Raw genomic sequence first — 13,641 nt, forward strand, 5'->3', positions numbered from 1 at the left:
ATCAAAGAAACTAAAAAAGTCTTTAAAAAAAAAAAGTATGTATTTTTATTAGATAAAGCCAAAAATGGTAAGCAGAAAAACATTCATTAAAATATTTTTTTAAAATTGTACTGACCATAAACTTTTGCGGGGTAGCATACAAAGGCATTGAATATACATTTTTCTATATTTTCTGTTTCCTCCTACCTCGTAGCGCTTAAGTCTCTGCAAAATCTCAACTCCACGAGAAAGTATGCGAGTGTAGGTCCAGCCCACAGTGAAACAGCGCAGAAACACAGGCAGCTGTTCTTGATGACTGCAAAATATTCATACATAATTATATAATATATAATATTTTTCTTATCATCAAATTATATCTTATTCTATATCACTCATTCATTATAACTAGGCACGGGCCGGTGTAAGATTCTGATGGCATGATAACCTTGAATAAAAATATCATATTTTTCCCCATTTGAACACAATATAGCTTAGTTTAATAAACATTTTCAAATATTTTGAAGCAGTAAAAATGTCAGGCTAAATAATTCAAATGAATGATCGACTTCTGCACTGATTTCGTCATCATTAGATTCAAAAATACAGATTTTTCCACAATTTAAAACGGTATCTTTGAATATCTTTTCTGCTAGAGATACTGTTGTCCTAAACAAACAAACAAACAAACAAACAAAAGAAAACATAAAAAGAAAACTTTTATTTATCAGAGGAACGGTATAGCAGAAAGTTTTGGCAGTTTTAAAACCTTGAGTTTACCAAAAAGCAGTATACCTTGAAAACGGTTATCATCCCATGCCTAATTATAACTCAATAATTGTGAAGAAATTAAATGAACAAATTACTTTAAGTCACAGGAATCTTTAATCTCCTGCCAGGCGGCCATTGCTGTAGTATAGAGGTCATAGGCGTCTTCCCAGCTGCCCGACTGCATTGCAGCAATCACTTCCTGAAGCGCACGCATCGCAGTTTCATATCTGTGCAGAAGAATAATCAAACATTTCTCAATGATATCATTAACAGAATCAATCATAATAGTTATAGAACATAATGTAATGTAATGTAATGTAATGTAATACAATGTAATGTGTATTTACAGTATACATCGCATTTAGTGAGCCATACATGGCCATACATCTAAAGCAGGGGTTCTCAACTGGTTTAGCCATGGGACCCACATTTTTACATTGTCATCAAGCCGCGACCCAAATTTTTAGAAACTATAATACAATTTTAGGAATTATACTTAATTTGTATTTATTTGTTATTTGTATTTGTTATTTGTTTGTTCATAAACTAGTAGTGACAGATACATTATAATAAATTCACCAAGACTTACAAATAAACAATATTTTATTGCTGTCTTTTAACAAAATGGATCAAATTATAGAAATATTACAAAATAAAAACAAAAAATACTATTAATAATAAACTGGTAATAAAACAGGTTTTCTGGTTTCTAAATGTTGTTTAATTCAGAAGGTTTCATGCTCTCTTATGAGAGCATCTCAGTACACATGACATTGACGCTTTAAGTCTTTTTTGTCGTCTATATATATATATATATCCATACTTTACATATTCGGGGTCGTACTTGCTAATCGACAAATTTGTTGCAAAAATTAAATGAAATTTCCCATGTCAAACGGTAGGGTTGTCGTGCATGCATTTCAAAATAAAGGTCCGGTTTAAGCAAAATAAGTAAAAGTGATAACTTTTGTTGTTTTTTTGACCTTACACTCCGCGACCCACTGAAAATGTTCCCGCGACCCAACCCACCAGTTGAGAAACACTGGTCCAACAATACAACTGTTAAGACATTAATATTTGGCAGAATAACCCTGATTTTCAATACCAACAAATGAAGACATCTGTCGTTTTGACCAATTGCCAATTTCAACCATTCATTTATTAATTCATTCATTTTCTTTTCTGCTTAATCCCTTTATTTACCAGAGGTCGCCACAGTGAAAAGAACAGCCAACTTATTTAGCACGTTTTACGCAGCCAATGCCCTTCCAGCCGACCCAACCCAACCCAACACTGGGAAACAACCATACACTCTTGCATTTACGAATACACTACTTCCAATTTAGCCCACCCAATTCACCTATAGTGCATGTCTTTGGACTTTGGGGAAAACCAGAGCACAAGTAGAAAACCCAAGCAAACGGGGAGAACATGCTAACTCCACACAGAAATGCCTTGCTGTGAGGAGATCGTGCTACCCACTGCGCCAACGAGCAGCCCTCAATTTCAACCAGAAAAATCGCTAAATAACAATCCTTATATTTGAAATTTAGAAGAAATGTTATCAGAGTTTTATAAAAAATAACATATAATAACATTTTGCTCAAATATATACCTAGTAAGTTCAATACACACTTCATTGTGGTCTCTTCATTTTGTTTAATTTGCATAATATTAATGTCTTTTTGCATTTGACATTTTTATTATGATAAATAGTATTATAAAAACTGCACATAATTATCGTTAAAAAGTACTCCTAACACAGACAAGTATGACAATGTTCAGTCAAAAATATATACAGTTTTTACTTCTTCTAAATTAGGAGTGAAATGTGACTCATTATGGCCTGTGGGATACACCTACACTGCAAAGAATTATTAAAAAATAAATGTAAAACTAACCTGATGAGGTCATCCCTGTCCTTAAAGAGTCTGGCTGAGCGATGTACGGTGTACTCTGGGAAAGCCAGACGACCAGAATTGACCAGCAGAATGGTGTAGAGCTGCCCCTGCCCTCCAGAAGCCAAATCCTCCTCCTCTAAAGTGTCTGTGAGGGTGAAGAGGAGCAGGACCCGGGAAAACACAACACGAGAGCTGCGGCACAGACGCACACAGGAGCCTGCAGCCTGCTTAGCCCTGGAAAAAAAACAAGCTGAAGTGTACAGTTCACTTACACTACCTGACAAAACGTCTTGTCGTCGATCCGAGTTGTAAGAGCAACAAATAGAAACTTGACTAGTTGATCATTTGGAAAAGTGGCAGAAAGTAGATTTTTTCAAAAAATCATCTATTAAACTGCATCTCAATCATCACAACTACTGCAGAAGAGCCACTGGAACCCACATGGACGCAAGATTCTCACAGAAATCAGTAAAGTTTAGTGAAGGAAAAACCATGGTTTGAGATTACATTCAGTATGGGTGCGTGCTAGAGATCTGGATGGCATCATCAACAATCTGAGGTATCAAGACATTTGTGCTGCCCATTACATTAGAAACTACAAGAGAGGGCAAGTTCTTCAGCGGGATAGCGCTCTTTTTCATACTCCAGTTTCCACATCAAAGTTCCTGAAAGCAAAGAAGGTCAAGGTGCATCCAAAAAATCTTGATGAACTCTGAAAGTCCTGCAAAAACGCTTTCTTTGTCATTCCAGATGACTTTATTTATAAGTTATTTGAGTCATTTCAGAGATGTATGGATGCAGTCGTCCAAGCTCACGGGAGTCATACACAATATTAATTCCTTTTCCACTGCACTATGACTTAAGATTCTATAGTGTACATTATTTCTGTTAAGTGACAAGACTTTTGACAAAGCAAAGTCAGGCATTACTCTCCAAATTAAATAATTAAAAATCAAGGCATGATCATATTTTATTTTGGTAAAATAAGCGTAATCTAGAGGCCTTTGCCTTTCATATAAGCCACTTCAGATACCAAATGATCAACTAGAAGTCAAGTTATTATTTGGTGTTGCTAAAACTTGGATAGGCGACAAGACTTTTGTCAAGTATTGTACAGAACATTACTTATCAAAAGATATTTGTTCTGTAAAGATATGATACACTTCTGTATATTATAGCCTGCATTTAAGTCAGAATTACAGCAAAATGTATTTTATTCTTGTGAAAAGACAATTAAAATTCATAAGTATAAATTAAGCATAAAGTAAGTCTTATCAAAATAGTAAAGCTTTTAATCAAATTCTAACCAAATAAATGCATTGGCGCGACTACTATATTTACTGTGATGCAAAACTAAACTTTAAGAGTCTTTAGTTCAGTCTTCATTGCTAATTATCTCTTAAATAAGCACTTATTTTTTTTATTAATATTGAAAACATTTGTGCCGTTTACTTTTTTTGTAATATATAGTGTTCATCATATACGAGTATACCCCCACAAATCTATCATTTCAATTAATATTTTTCTATTGAAAGCATTACTATATTATATTTGTGCATATACTTTGTTTTAGTCAGTACTGAAGCCAAATCTGGGGCTTATCTAACAAAATAACTTACAATAACAGTTAAAAAACTAGTACACAAATTTATGTTATAGAAAAATATTATATCAAATTTTCAAAAATAGCAAAAATCAACAAAAACAAAAATATTATACAATTTTGTTGAAATGTTGTAATTAAAAAAATTTCCCCAATATTTTGCTTGAATTTAATTGTGTCATCTTTGCATTTCTAAAGAAGTTTTGTGACTAAAATATTATTTAATAAATATATCTGTTTAATAAATCTGTTTTGTTCAAATGCATCAATATACATTGCCTTTATTCACTGAAAAATGGAGAAAAATATTCATTTTCAAAATGGGGTATACTCTGTATATAGTATATTTTGCTGAATATAAAGTTCAGTGCCACTGAGATACTTTTTTAGTGTTTATTATATTTTTTGGGTTTCCAACTTATATCAATTTATTTCAATGTGTTAGCAATTATGTTGTGTTTAACTATATGTTTTATTAATTGTTTATTTTTATTATTTATTTTTTAAATGTTTATTTTAGTTTTTTATTTAAGTTTTCATTTTCAAACCTGAAAAACACAATGTTTTTATCTTTTATTTCAGTTTACATTGAATTTACTTCTTGCAAAACAACATCAATTACAATATACTTTATGTATTTGAATATGGTGATATTGTTTTGATTGTTTCATTGAGCATAAAATGATACATTTTTCTTTGTTTTTCAGAGTAATTCTGTTTGTTAACTAAATGTTATGTCTGTTATTAAAATGCTTATGCAATGTGTGACTCAATGTATTAAAAAAGATCCTTTTAGATTGTCTTTGTGCTTATATAGGCTTTTAGATTAAAATTTTTTTTAGATTTAATTTTTTTTTTATTTAAATAGTATTTAGTCAAGTAATTCTTATTGACTTAATAAATGACTTTTTAAACATAGTAATTATGAAATAAATTTATAATGATGTAATTACTAATTAATTACTTTTTTTAATTAAAGACTGTCTAACCAGGCCACAACTACCTCATGAATGGTGTATAACAAATCTCTGGCTAAAATCACTCTACTGTGGTACCTCTTGAGAATGACTGCAGCTGTGTTGTTTTGACCAGCAAAGAGAGATCGCTGTTTCCCCAGCTGGAGCAAACCCTCCACCAACTGCTGTTTCTGACTCCCTCCACGGCCAAGGTGAAATGTTTTGGCCAGGTTTCTAAGCTCTGGTGCCGGAAGCAGATCCAAAACTTCGTGGAGATCATGAAGCTCAGATTCTGTCACAAGGAAGAACTCAAAGGTAGTAAAATGTTGCCTTCTGTACATTTATAACTATTTACTCAAAGGGGGTTTACCTGAAAAACTGAAAAATTCTTTTATCATTTACTCACACTCAAGTTAGTTGTAAACTTTTATGAATTTATTCTTCTGCTGATCGCAAAACAAGCTAATCTGAAGAATGTAAGCGTTTGACATGCATAGTAGGAACAAAAAGTACTATGGAAGTCAATGTCTGCTTTATTCCAACTTTCTTTAGAACATCTTCAAAATAAGAAACTCAAACAGGTTTTGAACAAGTAGAAGATGAGTGAATAATGACAGACTTTACATTTTTAGGAGAATTATAACACTACTCACCTGTCTGTAGGAAGCCACATGCGACAAGCTCTTGAACGACAGGTCTGAGATCTGTGCTGATCTCTGTGTATTCCACCTTACAGACCTGAAGCCACTTCAGCTTCCTTTGAAACAGACGGACATAAAGCATCTGACCAGGTACTAGAGGAAAGGGAGAGGCAGGTATTTATTAGTACAAAGGTTTAGTTAACTCAAAATAAAAAATTATGTTATTAATTTCTCACCCTCATGTTATTAATATAAAAGAGCCCATATTATGGATTTTTGAAAATGCACCTCTATGTAGTGTGTAACACAGCTCTAAGTAAAGTGAAATATCCAGCTAAGGCTTAAATCTGTAAGTGTACAGTGTTAAAACTGTTGATTCAGCTATAAAAGAGTCGACTCATAGTGCTTCAAACGAGCCGTCTTGATACCGAGTCATTAGGTGTTTCGCCATGACGTGACAACAAAGTTATTCACGTGCACGCGCAAACCCGGGAGATTTGAAACCTGCGGCCCTGCCCTCTAACACAGAAACCCACACACACACACACACACAAACATGCCGGTCGATTGAAGTCACACTGAAGATGGATATTATTGAGTCTCTACCCAAAGATGAAACCTCAGCATAAGCCCAGCTTTGAGCAGTTGGAAACTACTGGAAACTACATGCTACAAAGAATAATTTGTTTGTTAAAGGAAGGATCAGTAACTAGTAATGATCGACATGTCAGGACATGATCAGTTTCTTCATCCATTTCTCAAGTGTAAGTACGTGCGATTAAAGTTTTTGCCTCGTTTACTCTAGCTTGCAAATGTATTTAGTTGTGTTTTGTTACTTGTAACCGCGTGTACTGTATCAGGTTAACTGGCTATATTCTCATATCGCGTGCAAAGCCACATTAAAAACGCGACGTGTGCTGCTTTGTTTACGTTCCCATGGAGGAGGGTAATGTGTGTGTGTGTGTGTGTGTGTGTGTGTGCGCGCGCGCACGTTGTCGTCCAAAGGAAGGTTATGTGTGTGCGCAATGTCGTCTGGAGGAGGGTTAAGTGTGTGTGTGGACGTGTGCTCGAGGACAAGGGCAATATGTGTGTGTGTGTGTGTGTGTGTGTGTTTCTGTGAAAAGAGCAGAATGTGACAAGCTAGGAGATCTCGCAAGTTCTTGGGAGTTTTTGCTCAATAAAATAGTTAGTCGTCTGTATTTTCAAGTCCATCGTCTGTATTTACATTCACCCACTGGCAGCTAAACTCCACGCCTTACACTATTGAGCGTGTATGCTCTGTGACTACTTCTATTTTGTTGATTAGCTGCTGGGCATTTCACTCTGTCTGTCACATAAGGCAATCAGTGTCGACTAATCGCAACAGACTGTCATCGGTCCAATCAGCCAAATTAGCTTCGCACTAAGGAGGGGTTTTTGAACAAATGAATCACTGGACGATTCATATGGGAGTCGATAGGATAATTAGGTAAAAATAAATGCAGATTATAAGACCATGAAAGTGTTTTTTGACCTTGCATGCATATTAGACTGTTGCTGGAGACCCTTACAACCAAGATATGACCCTATTTCATGTACAATATGGGCTCTATAAATAAAAATAAATTTAGTTTAGCTTTCAAAATGTTTGTATGACTTTAAACTATTCCTTTAAAATTTAGGATATTGGTAATGTCTATCATCATACACTTTTAAAAATTGTACTAAAACTGGGTCGGCTTCTTTTAATAGTACAAGTTTGCGTTTGTATCTAAAAAGTCCATAGGGCTAAAGGTCTACATAGTCACATATAATAAATGTTTTTTTTTTCTCTTGGAGAGGAGAACCCCAGATTTTGGTGAGTAGTTTACATTACAGTTTCATTTCTTTACTTCAGATTTTTCTTATTTATTAATACACACACACACACACACACACACACACACACACACACACACACACACACACACATACTTGTTTTTGTGCATTGTGGGGGTCACCTGTCACGGTGGTTACGTAATGGGGACCGCCCTTTCTGATGATGTTAGAGACATAAAAAAAATAGTTTGCCACACAAAAACACAAACTATTTCATAAAATCACTTCAGATTTTGGATATTCCGCAAATTTTTTTTTAGACCTGACACAGTGGTCACTTGTGGGGACATTTCAGGTTTTGTGTAGAAGTGGGGTCCGCCACATACACAACCGATTTTTAGACAAAGTGGGGACCAATTCTACACACACTTTACTGGTTTTGAGACAAAGTAAGGACCAGTTCCAGATACACATTACTGGTATTGAGTCAAAGTAGGGACCAGGTCTACACACACATTACCGGTATTGAGTCAAAGTAAGGACCAGATCTACACACACATTACCGGTATTGAGTCAAAGTAAGGACAAGATCTACACACACATTACTGGTATTGAGTCAAAGTAAGGACCAGGTCTACACACACATTAACGGTATTGAGTCAAAGTAAGGACCAGGTCTACACACACATCACTGGTTTTGAGTCAAAGTAGGGACCAGATCTACACACACATCACTGGTTTTGAGTCAAAGTAAGGACCAGGTCTACACACACATTACCGTTTTTTAGTAAAAGTAAGGACCAGTTCTACACACACATTACCGGTTTTTAGGCAACGTGGGGATCAGATCAGCACCCTTACTAATATTAAATTTTAAACCTCAATCAAGTAATTTGACAGTAAACTGCTTTAGAATTTTCATTTGAAGAGCAGGTCAGTTTATAAAATATGTAATTTGAATACAGAAGGAACCTCAAGATCCAAACAGGAAATGGTCCAGAATAGATTTAATAAATGTTATATTTATTATAAATAATTTCCACAAAACCTTTAAACACAAAAAAACAGTAAACACAAAATCCATGAAACTCTCAAGCTTCCACATAACTCTTCCATGTCTGTATACACATTTAGTTAAGTGCAATAGCAAACAATATTAAACGGTTAGTTCACCTCAAAATGAAGATTCTGTTATTAATTCCTCTCCTTCATATTGTTTCAATCCCTTGCTGTCTATGGAGGATGAGGAGTTCTTGCACTTCATCTAAGTTATCTTCCTTTGAGTCTGAAGATAAATGAAGGTCTCAGGGGATTAGAGTGAGATGAGGGCAAGTAATTAATAATATAATGTACATTTGGGTAAACTCTTAAAACCCACCAGTATGTTCTATTTCTGTTTCTGTCGTATTTTAACTATTTGAAAAAAAAAAAACATTAAAAATATTTAAAAATATATTTATAAAGAACTGAACCCCACAAATGCACAGAGACCTTCATCATATAACCAAGCCACCAAAACTCCAAATAGACATCATTTGTTAAGCATTAACTCTACATTAATAGTAAGCAGTTTATAAACACAGCTAGATGCTCTATTGTTGACTTATAAGCATGTGTAATGTGCTCAATTTTTGTGTTTTCATACTTTGTTTATAATTCATTTTTCATAACTAAATGAAGTATTGCATTATTTACAAACTGTCTAAGAATAATTGGTGTTTTTTAAGATCATTAAGAATGAGTAAATTTATACATTTACTATTCAGGCATATAATCAGGGCTAAAAAAAAAAAAAAAAAAAAAAAGAAAAGAAAATCCAATCGGTTCACTCTGAGCAGAATTTATATTTTTTCGGTTCTGTTCTTGCGTTCCTTAATAGACAAAATATTCCGAAAACAGTTTTCTAGAAAAAAAAAACAAAAAAAAACTTTATTTAATTACAAAGTATTGCAGGGCTCTAGAGTGCTCTGTTTTTTAATGGTGCAACTAAAAAATCTATACAAGGGGTAAGATTAAATGAATTTTCAATAAGTATCATTAAAGATATATTTATAATATGAACTTGCTTTTGGTTATTGATTGACACGCTAAAGGCGCTACACACAGCCCCACTCCTTGGTATCGAGCGCAGGCCCCGCGCTACATTTAGATGTTGTATAATATGAAATAGCAGTAAAAATTATGAAAATTGTTATGAAATAGTTTTTCAGTTATGTAGCCGAATAAAAATATTTAGTACACTGCACAGTGCAATTATTATTTAAATTTATTATATCCATTATTATTAATATTAGTAAAATCTTTTTTAAAAATTTACTTTAGGCTATACTGCTATTTGCTCATGCAAAATTAAACACCAGAAAATATATCGTAGGCCTATATTCAGAGCTAAATTACAGTTAGCATCATAATTAGTTCAATTATGTGCTGTAGGCTATTGATTGACCAACACCCCCTGTATACAGTTTACCCACTGCAGGTCTACAGTTCTGATGTGTATTTTGAATTACTTGTTTTAAATGACAGTAAGACATGCTATATTTAGTTTTTATTGTAAAATATACATTATAATCCAGTACAAAGTAAAATAATATTTATTAGTGGCCTATTGGCAGCGTATAGCCGTTAAGCTTATAGTCTAAGCATGTCATTTTATTATTATTAACATAAATTACAAACTAGCATCCTTATGATTTTATTTCGTTTCTGTATATTTTTATCAAACGAAAAATGCAATGAGTTATACTTTGGTTTTAATTTTATTAGAAATTTAATAGCCGATTAGGCAACACTACTTCTACATGTCATTGGCTCTGATTGCGTTTTTTACAGATAACCTATTTACAAAGATTTTTATTAAACAAGTGCACTACCACAAGATATTTTTGTAGGTGTAAAAATCTAAAAAGTATCATTATCATATTCTTGCCTTATTCATCTTTAATATAAATATAAAATTTAACACATTCATTGATTAAACTAGGGATGCTAACGATTACTCGATTGATTTATTGTCGGTAACCCTTTAAAACCGATAGACCTTATCGATGACCGATTAAGCATGGGCATTTAATAAGTTATGCTTTGCTCTTTGAGATGCGTCCACGATTTCACACATTACATAATCAAGTGTGCGCAGTTTAGGCTACGTTACCCTATGGAGTCGTGCACTCTCTTGACTTTGCATATTGGTTATGCACATATTGGTCATACCTATTATGCTCAGATCTCGTTTATCCGCTGGTGCTGCCATTAATCCGCTGGTCAAGTAATCAAAAAGTAGGCTACATGACGTTTAATTATGGGCAGGTTTTTAAGACCAAACATTGGTTGTGCAAACTGTATTACGTTCTCTAAAATTTTAAAGTGTTTTAAGCTACATTATCTTTTATAGACTGGCATAGGCCTAAATACGCATCACGGCCAGACATTTATAGTTTATATAAAAACAAGCGTCACCGTCGCATTTGTTCACATGCTTTAAATTAATGCTTTTTGTCTCCCAAATTCATATAATAAAGAGAATGATAAAATAACATTATTAACCGTTTAACTGTAAACATTTCTGTTCAGAACGATTAAAGTTGATCTTTTTTTTTCGGTTTTCGTTTCTGTTGCTGAAAATGTCATTTGATTCTGTTTTTCGTTTCCGTTCCTTGAACCGGTTTGGAGCCCTGCATATAATACGTTTTTCTGCATGTTAAATAATGCTTTATTAACTCAACTTCATGTAGTTTTGAGATCTAATCTAAAGTGAGGAATATTGATGCTTTATAAATCCCTTATAAATGACAATTAAAGGCTCAGAATCATTCATTTATTCATTTATTTTCATTTTGGTTTTCTCTCTTTATTAATTCGGGGTCGCAACAGCGGATTGAACCACCAACTTATCCAGCACGTTTTTATGCAGCGGATGCCCTTCCAGCTGCAACCCATCCCTGGGACACATCCATACACATACACACTCATTCACGCTCATTTACTACGGACCATTTTAGGCTACCCAATTCACCTGTACCGCATGTAGGAGCACCTGGAGGAAACCCACACTAACACAGGGAGAACATGCAAACCTTACACAGAAATGCCAACTGACCCAGCCAGGGCTCGAACCAGTGACCTTCTTGCTGTGAGGTGACAGCACTACCTACTGTGTATCAAATAAACAATAAGTATTTGCAATCGTACCTAAACAAATACAATTACTGTAAATTTTAAACATTGCTGAATAACAGGAGTGTCGAAATACAACATCATTTGATAAAACAACAATATAATAATTTAACAATTCATTATGTGTAAAGCAATTTTATATTTAGACAAGATTGCAATGATTTACTTTTTATTTGATACAGTTTCATTTGAGCATCTTGTAATAAGTAGAAATTAATAGTCATTTTTTTCCTGTATATAATGTAACTGAGCCTTATATTGTCATTTATAATGGATTTATAAAGCATGAATAGCCCTCGCTTTAGATTAGATCACAAAACTGCATGAAGTTGAGTTCATAAAGCATTTATTAACATACTAAACAACTTATTATATGCCTGAATAATAAGAATTATCAATGTTATTTTGAATAGTTTATTAATCATTTACTTGCACATTCTGAATTATCTAAAAAAAAAACACCAACTACTTTACAAAATATCTGGTTTGTTAATGATGTATTTTTCATTACTAAATTAAGTATTGCATTATTTACCAAGTATGAAAACAATCATTAAGCACATTATAATTGTGCTTATAAGTCAATAATATTTGTAATTTATATTTATAAATATAATTTATAAACTGCTTACTAATGTCTATTAATGTAGCGTTAATGCTTAACAAACGTTCAACTAACTATTTGCTAATGTTTCATAAATAATTCATTGTGTGCAGTTATTATAGTGTTACCCAACATTTATATATCTTAATAATCAGGCATATAGTAATGGTTACTCTGTCTAATAATAAATGCTTTATAAACTCAACTTCATGCAGTTTTGTGAGCTAATCTAAAGTGAGGACTATTGATGCTTTATAAATCCCTTATAAATGACAATTAAAATCTCAGCTATATTCTAAACAGAAAAAAAGAAATAAATTAAAAGGGGGAGTGATTCATAGCTTTATATATATATATATATATATATATATATATATATGGTATATATATGGCAGTGGCGCGGTAGGTAGTGCTGTCGCCTCACAGCAAGAAGGTCGCTGGGTCACTGGTCTGAACCTCGGCTCAGTTGGCATTTCTGTGAGAAGTTTGCATGTTCTCCCTGCATTCGTGTGGGTTTCCTTCGGGTGCAAAGGCACAGTCCAAAGACATGCTACAGGTGAATTGGGAAGGCTAAATTGTCCCTAGTGTATGAGTGTGACAGGCCCATATGACAGGCTGGCCGGAAGGTGTAAAAAAGTCGTTATCATATGGACAAGTCTAAAACTGAAGGACTTGTTCCAAAAAGAGCCGACCCCGCAATCATACGGGACTAAGGCCAAAGAAGATATATATATATATATTTTTTTTTTTCCATTATTTCAAGATACACAAATGAAACTATCTAATGAAAAATAAATCTTTGCAATCTTATCAAAATATAAAATTACTGTACAGTGCAAACATCACAGAAACACTGAAATGAATATTGTCATGTTGTTAATTATGTTGTTTTGAAATTATGTTGTATTTTTATTTTGCAATATTTAAACTTTACAGAATTTTTTTAATAAGATTGCAAAGATTTATTGTTCATTAGATACTGAGCCTTAAATTGACATTTATAAGGGATTTATCAACTATAAACAGTCCTTAGGTCACAAAACTGCATGAAGTTGTGTTATTATAGCATTTACTAACACACATGGTTACAATTACTATATGCCTGAATATAACATGTATAAATGCTCATTTGAATAGTTTATTAATCATTTAATAACTCATTCTGAATTATCTTAAAAACCACCAACTACTCTTATATACAAATAGTTTGTAAATA

General features: G+C 33.3%; 1 protein-coding gene across 15 annotated transcripts in view; it reads right to left on the minus strand.

Moving 5' to 3' along the window:
* fan1 (FANCD2 and FANCI associated nuclease 1) overlaps nucleotides 1-13,641 on the minus strand; it is a 37,163-nt gene that overhangs the window by 10,144 nt on the left and 13,378 nt on the right. For 6 of the 15 annotated variants that reach the window (NM_001045081.2, XM_073929310.1, XM_073929297.1 and 3 more), the window contains 5 exon segments: nucleotides 187-295; nucleotides 843-974; nucleotides 2,649-2,882; nucleotides 5,307-5,499; nucleotides 5,861-6,001. In NM_001045081.2, coding sequence (NP_001038546.2) covers nucleotides 187-295; nucleotides 843-974; nucleotides 2,649-2,882; nucleotides 5,307-5,499; nucleotides 5,861-6,001 — 809 coding nt within the window. 15 annotated transcript variants of the gene reach the window in all.

The sequence above is a fragment of the Danio rerio genome, chromosome 18 (genome assembly GCF_049306965.1).
Source record: "Danio rerio strain Tuebingen ecotype United States chromosome 18, GRCz12tu, whole genome shotgun sequence".
In the NCBI taxonomy this organism is placed as follows: domain Eukaryota; kingdom Metazoa; phylum Chordata; class Actinopteri; order Cypriniformes; family Danionidae; genus Danio; species Danio rerio.